Source organism: Mastigoproctus giganteus, chromosome 3, assembly GCF_048544385.1.
Source record: "Mastigoproctus giganteus isolate SK-2022 chromosome 3, ASM4854438v1, whole genome shotgun sequence".
Classification (NCBI taxonomy): Eukaryota; Metazoa; Arthropoda; class Arachnida; order Uropygi; family Thelyphonidae; genus Mastigoproctus; species Mastigoproctus giganteus.
Genome location: NC_143577.1, coordinates 173,737,194 through 173,757,122, shown reverse-complemented (window position 1 = coordinate 173,757,122; position 19,929 = coordinate 173,737,194). Strand labels below are relative to the sequence as shown.

The window sequence follows — 19,929 nt, the reverse complement described above, 5'->3', positions numbered from 1 at the left end:
TCCAGACCACTTTTCTAATAGGAGCAGTGCAAGAATCACTTTCACCTCTGCCTGTGGTTACTTTCAACCTTTTAGTCTTTGAGTCCCCCCCCCCCAAACAATTAGATTTCCGATCGGTAGCATCAGCAAAGACTCTTGCACCCCTTCTATTTAAGTGTATCCCATCCCTGTAGAAGTAGTCTCTCCTGTTAACAAGCACAGACCACACTGAGAAATATTCTAGCCCATGAGCCCTGCACAATCTCTCCTGGGCCAAATTGTTTGGCAAGGCTCTCATCATCTACTCCCTCCTAAAGTGATATACAGTTTGGTGGTTTTACACTGTAAAATCATTTTCCTTATTTTGTTCAGCTTTGAGGTGAGCTGAAGAGTTGTCCAGAATAGGAATTTTTCAGTCCTCAGGTAGGCCTACAGATGTGCAGTGTGCTCTTGCTTCTGGCACAAAAATTTTTTAAATCATTCTAAGATAATCTCGGTGATTATCCAAACATTTTTATATGCATGTTATATTATTGTGTAATATACCGTATATTATTTTATTTGCACAGTCACATCATATCCTCCCTCCTGTCGTGTCTGCACAGAATTGAAACACTTTCAAATTTAACCCTAAACGCGCTTTTTTTTTTTTTTTTTCAACATTGACCTGTACTTGTTAAGTAAGGCCACAGATTTCCTATGACTTAATGTCATTAGTGCCAACGTGTACAACAATATCACCTTTTTTGTCCTTAAAAGATTATATTTGCTCTACAATGTTATCAACTTTTGTCCCTGGCAGACATATTTTGATCCTATTCCACCTATCCTTTTTGGACAATATATATCTCATTTTCCTGACAATAGAGTCACTGACATCTACCACTAGTAAATGTTTTGGACCTCATTCTACTATTTGTTGAGGAGTTCAGTTTTTATTGCTTAAATTAAGAACAAATGTTATAACTCTTTCTTCATTCTCCCTTTCCTGTTTACTGTGTTTTCTCTGTTCATTTAAAAGATCTGAAATTTTTCTTTCTCCTGTAACTTCCATATCTGTATTTTCTTTATTAACAGAGAGGCTTATTAAAGGTGGATAAATATCACAGAGAAAATTAACTGAATAGAAAGCTGCTCCTGTCAGGAAAATGCCATCTATTTGCAAATGGTACAAACTTCCACTCGGTATTTGACAAAGGGTGGGATTACAGTAATTCTTTCTCAGCTGTAGATTTTTGACAATTCAGTTTTAAATTTTTATATCAAAGTGAAACATCAGGGTTTTATACACTCACAGTGATCACTGGATCACAGCTACCTCATTAGTATTGGACTATGTCACATAGCTCACAGTATAAGAAGCTGAACAGCTTTGTACGCTACAGCAACAGTAATTTGCATCTGGTTGTGCAAGTCAAAATGATAAAGTAGCAGTCATGGGATGTAATAAAGATATCACAGAGTTTCAAAAGGATGTAGTTGTGGGAGCTTGCGTGTTGGGTGCTTTCATATTGGAAATGGCATGTACTGTTGGTTGCTCATGGCTCACTACCTCCTGCTGACAGAAATGTGAAGGATTATGCAGGTGGACATTCATGGTGAGCGAAGGGTGCAGTGCATTGTACAGGATCAACGGTAAGCCACTGTGCAACAGCTGACATTGCAATACAATGTGGGGAATGCAAGAACAATATCCCAAATGGCAATGCACCACACACTCAGACGTGCGGGACTCTGCAGCAGATGACCCAAGAGACATCCTGTCATCAACATTGATCATAGTTGACAGTGAGTGCCACTGTGTCAAAAACACACTGGAGCACTGGAAGTGAGTGTGCTGGTTGGATGAGTCGAAATACCTGGTGCAGCATGCTGGCAGACTCCTTTATGGTGGTGCAAGCAACAAGAGTCCATGAGACATCATGCATGGTGCCCACTATGCAGGCAGGCAGGTGTGGTTGCTTAAAAATTGGGCATGTTTTCTGCCAAAAACTAGGACCACTGGTGTGTATGGACCAACATTTCACTCGTGAGTGTACTGGCGTCTCTTAGGAGACCACGTGCACCCTGAAATATTGCATTTTTTCCCCAGAAGAGTATGCTGTTTGAAAGTATTTATTGGTAAAGTTCCAAGGCCTACTTTCTCTTATCTTCAGCTTCAACTTGCTAAGTACTTGCACACCACGGCCATTCAACTCCAGCAATATGGCAGATTTAGTTATTGCAATGTTCGTTAATGTTATTTTGTAGTTACCCGAGAAGATGAAGTCCCAGCAGCTTAAATCATTTCCCTTTATTTAATTTTGTATTCAGATTTTTATTATTTTGCATTTTTATTTCTTAAATTGTTTCCTCTACAGTTAGCCCTTTCAAAAGGCTAACTGTAGAGGAGACAAGAATTCAGCAAGTATGACTTTGAACTTCCATGAGTGCTAAATTTCTTTAAACTCTTTTTGAAATTTCTTTAAAATGAATACGTATGGCTTTATATGTGCATTGTTGTCCAGTGAATTTGATTGTGTGATAGAACTTCTGAATTTTTTTTTTTTTTTTTTTTTTTTTATTAAATGTGGAACTTTTTATAACCAAAGTTGATTTATTATAGATTTTTTCGTAAATGGCCACAGCTATAGATGATGTGGAAGATATTGAAGAATATGGACCACAGAAAGTGCAGAAACTTGAAGTAAGCTTTTAGATTATTCCTGCATAGGTTGTTCCACTGATTAGCAAAGTAGAAATTTTAACATTTTTCTAAGTTATTATAACAAGCACTGAGTTTATTAATCATCACATTTCAAAGGTAGTGCCTCCTTCAGTTGATGATACTCAAATGTAGCTTGGGAAATATCCAGAGCTGCATCATCTTGTTTATTATAGCCACAGTCATCTGCTGGCTAAGATATAAGGTTTGAAATTGTAGTATCATAGTGAGCTGCAACTTATAGTATTTGTCATATAGTGCAAGGAAGCCACAGACTTTGCTGCACTGGCAAAAAAAAAGAAAAAAAAAGAAGTAGATAAGAAAATGCAAGTTATATGCTTCCCTTCTCACACAGTTAACTATCCAGTTTACCTTTGAATTTATTCACACTTGGCCTCAGCTAACTGCGAGAGCAACTCATTCCAAAAACCAATTATTTGCTGGTTAAAAGAAAACTTCCTACAATCTAAACTAAGCCTCAACCTCTGTAATTTGAATTTATGATCCCTAGTTCTGGAATTCTTTATAACAGTGAAAATTCCACCTTCATTCATTTTACTAATCCCTCTCAGAGCCTAATAAACCTCAATCAAGTCACCTCTGAGGCGCCTGATTGCCAAACTCTGTAGCACATATAATCAGTCTTTCCTTGTATGGTCGTCCTTTTGCCGATCTCACCATTTGAGTTGCCCATCTTTGGACCATTTCGAGAATCTTAAAGTTGGTGTCTTTGGACCACATCCAAAGACACCAACTTTAAGATGACCAAGGCACCCAGGTATTCATTATTTGCAGTTCTTATTTCATATTGCAGAATCTAATAAGTGGACACTATCAAGCTGTGTTAATGCTGACAGTTGACCAGCACCACTTACCGCTACAGGTCATGGTCAGACTGGTCAGTTGCCCTGGTGTTACGTGTCAATAACTAATCCTTGGAAATTCACTTGTCCCTCAAACAGATTAACTGCATTCCTAACGCTAGTGACAAGCTGGCTGAACTAAATACCATCAATTAAGCTTGTTAAACTTTCAAAAAAAAAAACTGGAGCATTCCTTTTCATCAGACATCCAAACTTGACTGAGTTAAATGAAGTCTTTACCCTAGCTGAATGTAAATTATGTAAATTAAACACTAATCTTTGCATTATCTGTGTTATGTGTAACTCTACGTTTTGTGGATAATGCCTTAAAACCGATTTAAAAAAGATGAACAAGCAACGAAGACGCAATTTTTCGTGATTTTCATGCAAGGAAACACCGGACAGTGAGCCCCTCAATAGGGAATCAAGAGCACCTTCTGAATGTAATGAGATACCCTGCACAACAACTGAAAATACATCATCTGCACAGGGAAAAAAAAGCTATCCTACCACACACCACCACACTAGAAATTACTGATGAGCAGATACAAATTGCCGATGGCGGCAATCATTCCTCCACAGATGACGACACTTCTCTGTTGCAAAACACAGCAGTTTCACGCCACCCTGAAAGTGTCATACCCGAAGTAGCTACCTCGGCCACAAATTGTTGCCAAACGGTAACAACTTTTGATGCATGGGAAAAACTGCCCGCAGATAAGTGATGATTATGTGATTCTCATAAACAGTCAGCTGAATATTCTTATTAATGAGATTAAGCAAATTAAAGCCCAAAATTCAAGCCTATTTGAAGAAATACAACTACTCAAGGCACAAGTAGTTACAAATAAGTTCACCGTAGTGAACCTCTGTCTCTTCGACGTAAGCAGTTGTCCTTACAGTATGCATTCAAATTAAAATCCCTGCCCGATCATCCCACGTGGCCATCCGTTTTTCAGCCGCGTTGGGAAAATCTCTACAACACCCGTCGGACTGCCAACAAACCATTTGGTATTCGCATTCAAGGGCTGCTGAATGAGCTGAACTTGACGGTAGACAATGTTGCCCAGTCACCAAGGCAATTCTTTCCACCCTGGCATGCTCATTTTCCAACTTGCGACTTCTCCCTTAAGATCTGGGAGAAGGCTACTACACCACCATCTGTCTACCAGCAACTCTTTGCAGTACATCGACAGCAGTATTCTGACTTTCTGCCAATCTATACAGATGGCTCAAAGTTAGAATGTCATGTGGGATCTGCTGTTGTGTTCCCTCACAAAACAATATCCTATAAGATCCCACAAGAAACTAGCATTTATACTGCAGAGTTGCATGCCATACAAACAGCCCTAGATCACATTAAAAATTGCGACTACCAGAGGTATATGATTTACTGCGATTCATCGAGCGTGTTACAGGCTCTGGTATCGGTGGGTTTTAACCCTCATCCGATCCTGTCCAGGATCCAGCAGATTCTTTTTTCTCTCAAGACATTAGAATTCGATATTCGCTTTTGCTGGATCCCAAGCCACATTGGGATCCGGGGAAATGAATCGGCTGATGCTGCTGCCAAATCAGCCATTTCCCTGGATAATCATTGCCTGTCAGTCCCCTATACAGACTACAGGCAAATAATACGTTCTAAACTGCTTTCCCAATGGCAAGATTCTTGGCACGGACAGACCACAAATAAATTACATCAAATCAAGCCTGTAATTTCGCAATGGCAGTCCAGTCTACGCAGGGTCCGAAGAGAGGAAGTTGTTCTTGCTCGGCTCCGCATAGGTCATAGTCATCTAACTCATTCCTACTTGCTGAGGGCGGATGACCCACCTATGTGCGAGATGTGTAATGTTATTTTAACCGTTCGTCATATTTTAATAGAATGTCCTGTTTTTATAGAAGCCCGACGCTTGTATTTTACCGCTTTTAATAATCTGACTGAGCCATTTACACTCAGTCAGATTATAGGTGACAGACACAATACGTCTGACGTCTTTAATTTTTTACAATTTGTTAATTTTTATACAAAGCTCTAAGTTTTATGCTTTTACTATTATACCTTTTTAACACAAATATTTGACGTGGTACCAAAATATTTAATAGCATTTTAAAATTTGACTTGGCGCATTATGGCCTTAGCTGCCAATGCGCCATAAAAAACCAAATCAAACCAAATCAAACCAAACTGTAGTGAACCAGCCTTCTACCATACAACTCAACATTCAAAATGGCAAAGGAGCTACAACAAAAGAATACACTATACCAGCACATCGTGATGGTCAACAAAGTATGAAGAAACCCACTAAATCTCAACCCAGCTGTACTAAAGAGAAGCATTCTTCAACTAATAGGAAACACAGTGACCTGCCCCCCCTCCCAATATGAGTCAGTTACTTTTATCAGAGCACCCTTGTGAACCTAGGTGTGATATCGATTATACATCTAAAGCAGCCGTTTTTCACAATGATGCCCCTAAAAATACCTCGTGCCTACACTCAAGCATAAGTTGTGACACCAATGAAAAAACCCATTTGTGCAAATATTGTCTCCCAGCAATTCCTCTTTGGAAGTGACATTAATGGTCAGTGATCCAACTTCTCACCAAGATAGCTCTGTAAATAGAATGGATGCCCAGAGGGCTAGTCTCCCACTCAAGGAACAACCCCAGCATGGCCCAACAAAGCCAACCAATCCAACATATTGGAGACAATATACAATATAACATTCATCCAAACAAAATCGAAAATCTTCATATCGAGACTTGGGCCGTCAACAACCGGTTCCAATATATCTAAGTTCTTTTGAGGTGCAAATAGGGACCAAGGTGGCTGTGAAACCTTTGAAAACAAGATATCCCTCCTATGCTTCATTCACTATTACTTGTGACAAACATGATGAACTAAAAGTACTGGATACCAGCACCTGGCCACCAGGAACTCTAATAAAAATGACAAAGAATGGACCTCTCTCTCACCCTACCGCATGAGATCGAATACAACATAGGGATAGCAACCAACGTCAGCCTCATGCCAACTTGTCCCAATATTTCTCCTTAAATGCTTCTACCAAAATGTATACAGTATCAGCAACAAACTACACCCTCTACAAACAATCATGTTACTAGCTGAATATCAGTTGATCTGCTTGACCGAAACCTGGTTATCTCATGGAAGGCAACTGGATGTAATAGGTCAGCCTCTATAACTCCAGGGATAGCAGACGTGGTGGAGGTGTTGTGTTGCTGAATTAATCCAGTTTTAAGCAATCCATATTTCAGGTGACCAAATCAGATAACTTCGAAGCCCTATGTGCCACATTTAGAAAGGATGCCATGCTACTACAAATTTGTCTGGTGTACCTACCCCCTGACCATACAGAAGATTCCGGAGTGAACTGCTAGCATGGATAGCAGCCATCCTAGCCCCCAATACCCTGAAGATCTCAGAACAGTCATTGACACATTTGGCTTAGTTCATCAAACCACACTGCCTAACAGGGGAAACCAAATGCTGGATCAATTATTCCACAATCTCCCACACCTTAATCTGACCACTGAACATTACAGCTTCTCTTCTGATCACTCTTCCACCACGTTTGAGTTCAACATTACTAACGACTCAATCACGGGCAAAGTTTTCGGAAACGAAGTGCTGACCAAAACAGTATACTCCATCAAATACTTAAACCCAGAGATCATCCTGGTATGTCTCACAGAAATAAACTGGAAGGATCTACATCAAGAATCAATAGACATTGCTATATCTATCCTTGCTAACCAGCTAGTTTAAATTGCCACCCAAGGAGCTTCCAAGCAAATAAAATTATCTGATTGATCCAATGCATGGTTCAATGCTGAAGTCAGAGAAGCATTCAAAAGGAAACAAAAAGTTTTCAGAAAATGGAAAAAGTATCATTACTCAGCTGACTACCAGATGTACAAGAAAGAATGAGCAACCTTCCTTAAATGTAAATGAAAAGCAATCTGGCAGCTGGTACTAAACAGAATAAATCACTCCAAACGTATTGCATCCAAATGTAACAAGGAGTCCCATATGGAAGAGAAAGTATTTTAGGAATGGGTATCTTTGACTTTCAACGAGGTGCCATCAGACTCAAAAACCCCAAAACTGAGCGATTTCTTCATACACTCTAGACAGTCCCTTTCAACTATAACTAACAAAGCAACACCTTATAAATACCATCAATAGACTTCTCAATAAATCTACAATTGATCCTGACAGCTTTCCTCTATTCATGGTTAAAGTGTGTAGCGCCATCATTGTGGAGCCTCTACTATCAATCTTTAATCAGATATTAATTTCTGGAACAATCCCTACAATGTGGAATCACTACAGGGTACAACCCATACCCAAAAGAAGAAACCCTAAAGACTTCAGACCAATCTCAGTGGGCTGCTCTCTATTAAAAGTGTTTGAAAAATCTATCTTAACAGCACAGCACTGATTGACCAATTCTTCTCTCATAGACCTAAACATCTTCATACTGTGATCCCCAAAAGATCTCCATATACAAACCTACTGGACACCCTATTTAAAATTCAAACTGCTTTTGACAGTAAATCTTAGCTGGACATAATCTTCCTTGATATTTCATCTGCTTATGATAAGCTCTCAATTCCCGCTCTCATCTACATTCTGGAAAAATACTTGGGCATTACAGGAAGCCTGTTAAAAACCACCAACCTCATCCTTATGCTAAGACAACTCATCAGCCATAAATCCTTCCAACAGGAGCATGTTATAACGTGGGGAGTACTGCAGGGAGTTGTCCTGTCTGGTTTGTTGTTTGCTGCGGCCCTTGAACCTTTCCTCACAAGGCACACTGATTTCTCATCATATGCAGATGACCTCAAATTATATATAAAATCAAAAGATCCTGAACAAACCCACCAGATAAATCAGCGAGTCGCCGTCCTGATCAATAGTCTTTGTAGCCTATCTACTGCAAATAGGTCTGGAGCTAAACATATCTAAATCAGCCCAAATTAGATTTATAAAAAAGAGAATCAAAATTGATATCAGAGCCTATCACAACAGAATGCAGATAAGGAAAGTGAAGTCTCACACCGACCTCGGCTAAGTACACACTAACCCTAGTTTTAATTAGTATTTAAATTTACATTAGATAGTATGAATCAGAGCTGTAATACTCAATACGTTCTACTTTGATATTAATATTTGTAAAATAATAAGAGGAGTTTACCTCAATATAGTATGTAGAACACTTCCGTATGATACTCTCCAGAAATTAAAATGAAAAAATTGAAAACTTACATTAGAGTAAAAAATAAATAATTAAAAATCAATTTAACGCAATTAAAAATATTTAAGAGAATCTAATTAAAATATTTAAAAGAATCTAATGAAAATATTCAAAACGATATTTTCGTTAGATTCTTTTTAATATTTTTAATTGCTTTAAATTGATTTTTAATTATTTATTTTTTACTCTAATGTAAGTTTTCGATTTTTTCGTTTTAATTTCTGGAGAGTATCATACGGAAGTGTTCTATGTACTGTATTGAGGTAAACTCCTCTTATTATTTTACAAATATTAAATTTACATTACACATCATTGCATCTCCCCCTGGTGTGTGAGAAAAAGATGAATGAGTGTGAGTGGGAAAAAAGAAATATATATATATATATATATATCTTTTTAAATATTTCTTTATAATATATATATATATATTCCCAAGTGTTTTTCCAAAATGTAAGAAATTACATATATAAAATGTAAGAAAAAAGTACAAAAAAAAAGTATAAAAATAGAATGCAGATTATGAATGAAGTAAATGTGTCTCTCTCCCACCCCTTTGCCTTGTGGGTTCCTCACTACCAACTAACATATCCCACCCCCCGAGCGGGATGGGCAGCTTGACCTTAACAATGCTGCCAAAAAATCAACGTCTAAATTCTACAGTTTTCTTATAAATCTCTTTTGGCCAAATTCTAGTGTACACTTTTTTTTTTTTTTTTTTTTAAGGCCTTGCCACCGAAATCCTTGGAAATTAGGTGTTGGAGCCTGCCAGAGTACTTAAATAATCTACTGGGTGCCTGACCTGTCTCCTCGTGGCAAAGTGTGGACAACGGTGGGTCCCAATAGGGTCCCAACGGCTAAATGGTCAGAAAAACAACAGACCACTCCCCAACACACTTTTTAAATCTCTGGCCTCCACAGATTTCTGTGTCACTCACAAAGAATACAACGCGGAGATGGGGGAAACCTCTGGTGCCGTCAAACAACTAAAACACTTTACCGACCTCGGCTTGACTTGGGATGAGTGCCTCACTTTTCAGAACCATTTTTTGACTATGAAAACTAAGACTTTCTCAGTGATGTGGGCAATTCGACAAAGGCTGACAGGGTTACTCAATGTCGATGTAGTCGGAGGATACGTCCAGCGGTGCCTACAACCTTTCGCACTATAGGCATTGCCAATCTGGTCTTCTGCCCCGACGTCGTACATAAACAGATTCCTGGCAGTCAAGTACTGGGTAATGCGATGAATGAACAGGATCACGGGCAACGCATTCACCATCTCCAGGGCTGCTTTATATACCAACCTAATGATCACTCCCTGGAGAGTTCACATGGCATCCGGGAATATTCTTCTGTCTCAAATGCTAACTGGTGTGATTGATGCCCCCAGTCTTCATGGAGTTATCTCTACTCCACGCGCCTCTGTAGCCAGGTGGGCAGGAGCATCGGTGCGTAGCACATGCTTCTTGATTAGACTGGGGTTTGAGCCTGTGACCACCAAATACGGAGGATGCGGAAAGGTCAGGGTATGACCACCACATATCCCTGGATCAATATGGCCTTAGTTGCTAATGCTCCTAAAAAAAAAAAAAAAAAAAAAAAAAAAAAATCTACTCCACGTGCTGGATGCAGTAATGACAACCCCTACTTACAGTTGCATTCTACACTGTCCAACCTGTGCTGTCTGAAGAACTGCTTCCCTAACAACGCAGTCAACCTTTTCAGTTCATTGGCAATAGAACCTGTGAAATACTCTGAAGGCAATCAGTACAGAGTGAAGAGCTTCTCTGAAGTGCACAGCTTGCTTGAACTATAGAAGTATAAAGAAGCTTGAACTAGAAAGAAGCTAGGAACTTGAACTTTATAAATAGGATGGAATGACCAAAATATAAAATAACTGTTGGACATCTACTTTTATATGATACTTTGAATAATTACGTTTTTTAATGTTGTCGATAATTACATTCTTTAAATAATACTGTAAATGATTTGAACTGTTGTAAAAATTGCTATTCCTGCATTTTTGAACACCGGTCAGCTGTGTAACAAGGGTGAAAGAAATCACTTGCGATAATAATAAACGGATTTAATAATAATAATAATAATAATAATAACTTTGTTTTTTATTTCTGGAGAAAGCTTTTTTTTTTCTGCCTGAAATATACCAATGCTGAATTTTTTACTGAAGGATTTCATTAATTATTAATCATCATCATCATCAGCCATTTTCAATCCACTGTAGGATGAAGGCCTCCAGCAACTTTCCAGTTCCTTCTGTTTTGTGCAATGGCCATCCATTTACTACCCACAACCTAATGAATTTCATCTGTCCATCTCTGTTGTTGTCTTCCAGGTTTTCTTCTAACTCCTCTTAGTCCATCTGTCATCATGTCTTCGAGCTGTGTGTACTGCTCAAGACCATTTTAGTTCTTTAGTTTGATAAGAATGTCCTTTACTTCAGTTTGTTGCCTAATCCATGTGTTTCTCTTCTTATCTAACAGTCTGATTCCCAATATAATTCGTTCCATTCTTCGTTGTGTAGTTCTCAGCTTCTCTTCCATTCTTGTGGTGAGTGCCCAAGTTTCACTTCCATAAGTCGTGGTTTGTAGGATGCATTGGTTCATTATTTTATGTTTCAGACAAATTGGGATATTGCTCCTCAGTATGTGACTATATTTCCTAAAATCTATCCATCCATAATTTATTCTTCTCTTGACTTCCAGCCATTTATCATTATTACAGCTGATACCTTGTCTCAGATAAGTATGACTCCTTTTCAATTGCTGCTGCTTCAATTATTATACCCTTTTCTATAGCATACTCGTTCATCATTACTTTTGTTTTAGCCACATATTCATCTTTAGTCCAAAATCCTTACTAACTTTGCATAACTGATTAAAAATTTTCCTCTAATTCTTTGGGATCATGGCTTATGACTACAATATCATCTGAAAAACGTAAATGGTTTAGGTACTCTCCATTCACATTGACTCCTTTCTGCAACCAGTCTAATCTTCTGAAAGCTTCCTCAAGAGCAGCAGTAAACAACTTTGGAGATATTGTCTACTTGTCGAACTCCTTTCTCAATTTTAAATTTGCTACTGTCTTTGTCTAGTCTAATAAAGGAGGTAGCATTCTCATATATTCTTTCAATATCACAATATACAGGGTATCTATGCCTTGTCTTTCCAGTGCCCGAAACATTGCCTTATGTGGTATGGAGTCAAATGCCTTTTCATAATTCACAAATGCCAGGCATAATGATGTTTTATATTCATTTGCTTTCTCCATTAACTGTGATATTACGTGAAGGTGATCCATAGTTGAGAATCCTGTCCTAAAGCCAGCGTGCTCTTTCGGTTGATCCTCATCACATATTCTTTCTAATCTGTTAGTAATGACCCTTGTGAACAACTTATAGATGTGGGATAACAAGCTAATTGGTCTATAATTTCCAATTTCTGATTTATCTCCTTTCTTATGCAGCAAAACTATGATTGCATTATTCCACTCCTTAGGCATCACACCTTTTCTAATGCATTTTGTGAAGAGTCTTGCTAGTTTTTGTGCCATGTCTCTTCCTCCCAATTTTAACAACTACAGTAACTTCATCTTCTCCCGGGGCTTTCTGATTCTTCATTTTCTTCAACTCATGTTCTACCTCATCAGGAAGGATATCGGGTATGTCATATGTGTTACTAATTTGCGATCCATCTTCCTCACTGCTGGCATTATTCCCTTGCTCCTTGTATAATTCTCTATAGTAGTCTTCTGCTATTTGAATTATGCCTTCTCTGCTATTTATAAGTACACCATCGTTGTTCTTCAGTTTCAGTACCATTTGTCTTTCTGTATTACTGCTAATGGCTGCTGATTTAAGTCCTTTGTTTTCCCTTAATGCTTGTTCTACTTTTCTTGTGTTAAATCTTCTTATGTCGTTTCTGAGTCTCTTTCTAATGGCTTTGCATAACTCAGTATACTTGGTTATCTCCTTGTCAGTGTTATCTTGCTCTTTATTTGTCGTCTTCGTTTTGTCATGGCAAGTGTTTCTTCAATAATTTTTTTCTTCTTTGGATTTCGTTTTACCTATAGGTTTCTTGGGCTTTATCACTTTCAGAAAGTTGTAATATTCCTTGTCGATATCTTGGTTCTGAGCCGTCTGCAGAAGCTCAAACTTATTCTTAAAGTTCCAGTGCATACTGCTTTTTCTCCTCTTCTGTTATCTCAAAGACCTTTGTATTATTTACTCGTGTCAGTTTTTTTTTTTCCTTTCTTTTCTTACATCTATATCAATTGTGCATCTTACCGTTCTGTGATCACTTCCAACATTTACCTTGTTCGGGATAGTAACATCACACACGATGTTTGTTATTTGTTGTTATTTGGTTTTTAGGAGCATTAGCAACTAAGGCCATGTTGCTCCGGGGATATGCGGTGGTCATTCCCTCAGCACCTACTCCCTCCTAAACATTAGTTTAGGAGGGAGTATGTGCTGAGAGCCTAGTTAGCCAATTTGGCCCTAGAGAGACTGTGCAAGGCTTGTGGGATAGAATTTTCTCAGTGTGCTCTGTGCTTGTTAACAGGAGAGTGTTTTTACAAGGATAGGATACTCTACTCTTAAATAGAAGGGGTGCAAAAGTATTGAGGCAGTGTTTAGGTGGGTCCAAAAACTTGAGGGAGGTACACAGACTAATAGATTAACTAGAACCACAGGCAGAGATAAAGTGATTCATCCACTGCTTCTATGGGCACATCTAGCAGCCCTTAAAGCAGGGTATCAAGGATTCTAAGCCCTGCTATGGGTCATCATGAAACAATTAAATACATGGGCTGTGTTTAAGTAACAACAGGTGCATGTAAACTTGGGCAGTTTTCGCTTTACGAGTTCCCAGGTTTAAGAAGTTTTTTTTTTTTTTTTTACAGCAGGTGCATGTAAACTTGGGCAGTTTTCGCTTTACGAGTTCCCAGGTTTAAGAGTTTTTTTTTTTTTTTTTTTCCTCCAAGTATCAGCTATCAACAAAATCAAAAATATGAACATTAATTGCAAAAAATGAATGTTAAACATTCATAAATACTGCATTTCAAACCACGTGCATAGCTATACAATACGGTGTACCCCACTTTACGATGTTAATCCGTTCCAGAGACACCATCGTATCATGAAAATATCGTAATGTTAACCCTATAACATGTTTTTTGGTAATTCGTCCCACGACCTCGGAAGTTAAAATTTTCCCTATATAACTCTCTAAAAGGTCATTTTTATAGTGTAAATTGTATTAGTTATCAATTCAAATCATTAAAATGCACTTACACTTTCATCCTTATCATATGTTCTCTTATAAGAACCAATTTTGAACTGCTTTTTGATATTTTTCTAAGGTGGGAAGGAGCAGCAGTGCGTAGCACACGCTTTTTGATTAGACCGGGGTTCGAGCCCGTCACCACCAAATACGGAGGATACGGAAAGGTCAGGGAATGACCACCGCATATTCCCGGAGCAATATGGCCTTAGTTGCTAATGCTCCTAAAAACCAAAACAACGAATGAACGATATTTTTCTAAAACACATTTCTGATTTCTGGAAGTTACAACCATAAAATAATATGCACTTTCCGGGTTATTGGGCTTTTCTGTTACTGCAAGCCATTATAAATGGGTAGTAAACTTCATGTTATTGCATTTGCGAAAATACTGATAGCTGGAATTGTGTGGTTTTTTTTTATGTTATGGTGAAATGTGTTACCCCTTTACTGAAATCTTCAATCATATAAAAACATAAATTTTCAGAATCTTCTCTGCATTCCCTTTTTTTTTTTAAAATTTTTTTTTAAGCTTTGCAAACTCTGTGCAAATTGTGTTATTTGCAATATGTGCATTCTGTTAAAAAATGCTTATGCGTGCTATTGAAATTTGTAAAGAAAAGAGAAGATTATCTTCGAAACAAATGCCTCTTGAAGTATTTCTGAAGAAGACTACTCCTTGTGCAACAAACCAACAAGCACTGAGTCAATAATGAGTGATCAACGAGTGTGCAGTTAGTCGATGATTATGAAGAACAAACATTCTTTAACATTGGTAAGTCATAAATAATTTCTTTATTATTATAATTTGCTTTATTTTACAGGCTACGTTTTCATTTCTTTGGATAAATCAATCATTGTTTAAACAAACTACTGTAATTAGCTAACTAATTTCACTGTTGAGAATGTAACCCCTATTTTTAACATTATGGCCAAGGGAAATAAATTCCTGCTTTATGAGCGCGCGTGTGCTAGGAACATATTAACTTGTAAAGTTGGGAACTACCTGTACATTAAAGCTAGGAGCATAGTAAATAAATTTGATGAATTTGGAGTACTGATTATGTAATCAAATGCAGACATGATGTCACTCATACATAAGGGGTGCAGAATTTGAATATGGAGAGTACAGTGTGTACGGAAAGGAAGGAAGGAAAAGAAAGGATAGAAGAGGAGAAGAGGAGTGGGGCTCTTAATTAAGAAGCATGTTAAATCTAAGGAAGTGCATCCAGCCCACAAGGATGCCAGTCACACCAAACTGTTGTCAGTTTGGTGTGATATAAGCACTGGGAAAACAAAACTGGAAGGAGGCCTAATGACTGTGATGAGTATAACAAACAGCTATACAGAGAAATAGAGTGGACCAGTAAATCAGAATGTCTTAATTGGGGGGATTTTAAATTTCCAGTTATTGACTGGAACTTGTGGGTTGGTCACTCACACACTAGCAAGACTGTGGATTTCTCAGATGACTATTTTCTACAGCAGCAGCATGTTAGAGAAGCAACAAGAGGAAGCAATACTCTTGATCTGGTTAGCAGCAGTGATTCTTCATACATTAAGAACCTGCAGGTAAAAGACCCACTGGATGGCAGTGATCATAGTGTGCTGATGTGGAATTTACTTAAAGATATAACTATCAAGGGTAAAGGCTTTTGTTTTTGCAAGGGCGACTACATTGGTCTTAGAAAGTTTTTAAATTGTATACAGTAAGACTTTCTGATGATGTTACTAACATCAAATTCAAATGAGAAGATTTCAAGGAAGTAATCATAAAAGCTACTGCATACCAACTGAGATATGCTGTTCCAAGTTCAGGGATGCCAGATGAACTGATGAGACTTGTGGAAGAGAAGGAAAAATGCATGGGATGCATATAAATTATCAGGTGATGCAGAAGCCTGTGTAGATATAAACTAGTCTGTAATAAAGTCACAAAGGAGGTTAGGCAGACTAAGGCTGATTACTAGAAGTCTCTGGCAAAGAATGCCAATAAAAGCAACAAAGGCTTTACTTATATTAACAATAGAAGTTAGGAGTTCAATCGAATTGGTCTGATTGGTATCGATGGATTAACTGTTGATGATCCTGCCCAGATTGCTGAAAAACTGAATAGGTATTTTGCATCTACATTCATTAAAATCTAACAGGGAACTAAATGATTTTGTGGTAACTGAGTAGTAGTAGTAGTAGTAGTGGCATGTGATGCAAGAAAGCAAGTGTATGAGCTTATGCAGCATCAGCCAAAAAAAAAAAAAATCACACCATTCCCTCCAAATGCCTGTCCAGTTCCTCCTTAAATTTATTCAACCTATCAACTTCCACAACGACAGATGGAAGTTTGTTCCAGCAATTAACCACCCACTGGCTAAAGGCAAATTTCCGCACATCCAATCTACATCTGTCTTTTCTTAATTTGAATTTATGCCCCCTTAGGTTCGTAATCTGAACAAGTGGAAGGATCCCATCAGAATTCAGTGTGCTCAACCCATTCAAGGCCTTATACACCTCAGTCAGATCACCGCACAGGTGCCTAGTCTCCAGCCAGTGCAATTTGCAGAACCTAAGCCATCTCTTGGTAAGAGGATCCCTTCATTCCCTTCACCAATCTTGTTGCCCTCCTCTGTACACGCTCAAGCAAATCTACATCCTTCCTAAAATGAGGCCTCCAGACCTACACGCAGGACTTAAGGCATGGCCCTGACCATTGCCTTATACAGAGGGATAATCACCTCCTTTTCCCTGCTAGCAAAATTCCTATATATCATTGACAAAACCCCATGACCTGCCCTGGCAGCCTGTCTGCATTGCTCAGTAAACTTCATATCTGCCTGCACAATTACTCCCAAGTCTTTTTCATTTTCTACCACCTTAAGTGTAGTACCACACAGTTGGTACGTTTCTCTGGGGTTACTTCTACCCATATGCAGTACTTTGCATTTGTCAAGGTTAAACTTCAGTTGCCACTTCTTAGCCCATCTGCCCAAATTATCTAGATTCTGTTGCAGTAGCACACTGCCATTACTGTCATTAACAACCCTGCCAACCTTTGTATCATCTGCAAACTTCGACACTAACCCTGATATACCTTCATCAATATCATTGATAAATATACAAAACAACAGTGGACCCAATACCGAACCCTGTGGGACTCCACTAATAACATTAGTCCAAGAAGAGCAGCACCCATTGATTACTACCCTCTGTCTTCTCCCACTTAACCATCCTTTTATCCATTGTAGCAACTTACCCTTAATACCATTCTGCTCCAATTTGTACAATAGTCTTCCATGCACAACAGTGTCAAAAGCTTTCCTGAAATCCAAATATATGATATCAAAATTATTTTTTGCATCCAGTTCCTTTGTAACCACATCATAATATCCTATCAAATTTGTCAGACAAGACTTTCCCTTAACAAACCCATGCTGTGTCTGAATTATTGCTGCAGTCTTGTCTAGATGATCCTGCAATGCATCTTTAACCAGCGACTCCATTATTTTACCCGGAACAGAAGTTAAACTAACTGGTCTGTAATTACCCGTGTCACCCTTCGATCCCCCTTTGTGAATTGGGGATACATTTGCACATCTCCAGTCCGTGGGAACCTCCCCTGAGTCCAAGGATGCTCTCATAATTATGACTAACGGTTTGCTTAGTTGCTTTGCCACCTCCTTTAATATAACTGGATAGATCCCATCCACCCCAGGTGCTTTTCTTACGTTTTAACTTCAACAATTTCTCTTCCACTTTGCTCTCAGTTATTACAAAATCATTAAGTATCCTGCTACAATTTGATAACCTTCTGCCATTTTCAAACCTTAATAATTCCTCACGTGTGAATGTAGATGCAAAATACTCATTCAGTTTGTTTGCTATCTGAGCAGGATCATCAACAGTCGAACCATCGATGTCAAGTGGACCAATCAGATTCATCCCCTTCCTTTTAGAGTTTATATAAGTAAAGAAATCCTTGCTGTTTTTCTTAGCATCTTTTGCTAAGGATTTCTCGTAATCTGCCTTCGCCTGCCTAACCTCCTTTGTAACTTGGTTACAGATCAACTTGTAGCTATCATAGGCTTCTGTGTCACGTGTTAATTTGTATGCATCCCATGCATATAAATCTAACCAAATCCTGCCCAGATTGCTGAAAAACTGAATAGGTATTTTGCATCTACATTCATTAAAATCTAACAGGGAACTAAATGATTTTGTGGTAACTGAGTGGAAGAGAAATGGCTGTAGCTTAACATAGAAAAAGTGCCTGGGGAGGATGGGATGTATCCAATTATATTGAGGGAGGCAGGAAAGGCGATCAGCAAACCCTTACCCAAATGAAATCATCTTTGGATTTAGGAGAGGTTTCTATGGGAGATATGCAAATGTATTCCCACTTCACAAAGGGAGATCAAAAGGTGAAATGAGTAATTACAGACATGTCAGTGTAATTGCTGTTCCAAGGGAACATAATAGTCTGGTTATAAAAGTAATGCAGGGCCATCTAGACAGGAATACAATTATACTGCAGTCACAGCATGGATTTGTTAAGGGGTGATCTTGGCTGACCAGTCTAATTGGATATTATGTCGCAGTTAAAGGAACTGAATGCAAAAAAAAATAATAATTTTGATATCATATACTTGAATTTCAGGAAAGCTTTTGGTACTGTTGCATTACATTAAGTAAGGAAAGTTACTGCTCTGGATAAAGGGATAGTTGAGTGGGAGAAGACAGATAGTGGTTATCAATGGACACTGCTCTTTGTGGACTAATGTTATCGGTGGAGTCTCGCATGGCTTGGTGCTGGGGCAATTGTTGTTTTCTGTATTTATTAATGATATTGATGAAAGTATATCAAGCTTAATGCCTAAGTTTGAAGCTACAAAGGTTGGCAGGGAGGTTAATGGCAATAATCAGAGTAAGCTACTGCAAAAGGAAGGATATAAGGAAATTAGGTAGATGTGAGTAATGGCAATTGAAGTTTAATATTGAGATATGCAAGGTACTGTACTGCTTATAAATAGCAGTAATCCCAGATTAATGTATCAACTGGGTGGTACTACAGTTATGGAAAATAATGGAAAACAAAAAGATGGGGATAATCGTGCAGTCAGATATGAAGTTTTCTGACAGTGCAGACAGGCTGTCAGGACAGGTCATAGAGTTTTGTCTATAATATACAAGAATTTTGCTAGCAGGGATAAGGAGGTGATTATCCCATTGTATAAGACAATAGTTAGGTTGTCTCTTGAGTAAGGATGCACCGTTTAATCGGTAATCGACTCCTATCTCAATATTAAACTAATTGGCTCCTTGGCCGATTAATCATTAATTGGTTTTCTGTTGCTTAATCAGTTTTATTAATTGGCCATTTCCTGCTAAATTTAAGCCATGTAGTGATTCTTTTAGTAGTGATTAACTAATCACTACTAAAAGATTCATCAGATAGCTTTGATAAACTGAAATGGATTAAGTAAACATTTTCTGAGTTTGTCTGCTGTCATAGCCAATTTATTTTTATTGATAGAGATAATGCAATAAAAAATGCAACTTAACAGGTATTTTAATCAAATTTATCTCTTTTTTAACACAGTATAAAGGGGAAAAAAAAAAACAAATTAAAAGTAGTTTTACACAGAGTAATCAAAATTGAATACTCTTAAATTGTAATGCAAAAACATCAGTTTCTCCATTTTCAGGACATAGCCTATTTCTTGCAGGTTCTTACAAATTACCACCAGTACTAAATATTCTTTCAGTTTCAACCGAAGAAGTTGCCGTGCTTAAATATTTG

The 19,929-nt window shown here is 38.0% G+C and overlaps 1 protein-coding gene across 1 annotated transcript in view; it reads left to right on the top strand.

Moving 5' to 3' along the window:
• The window catches only part of spn-A (RAD51 recombinase homolog spn-A), a 163,453-nt gene that overhangs the window by 21,998 nt on the left and 121,526 nt on the right, over positions 1–19,929 (top strand). Inside the window, exon 2 of the mRNA XM_090370766.1 lies at positions 2,585–2,665. Within this exon, the coding sequence (XP_090226892.1) occupies positions 2,597–2,665 (69 nt within the window). The 5' untranslated portion in view covers positions 2,585–2,596. The remainder of the gene's footprint in view (positions 1–2,584; positions 2,666–19,929) is intronic.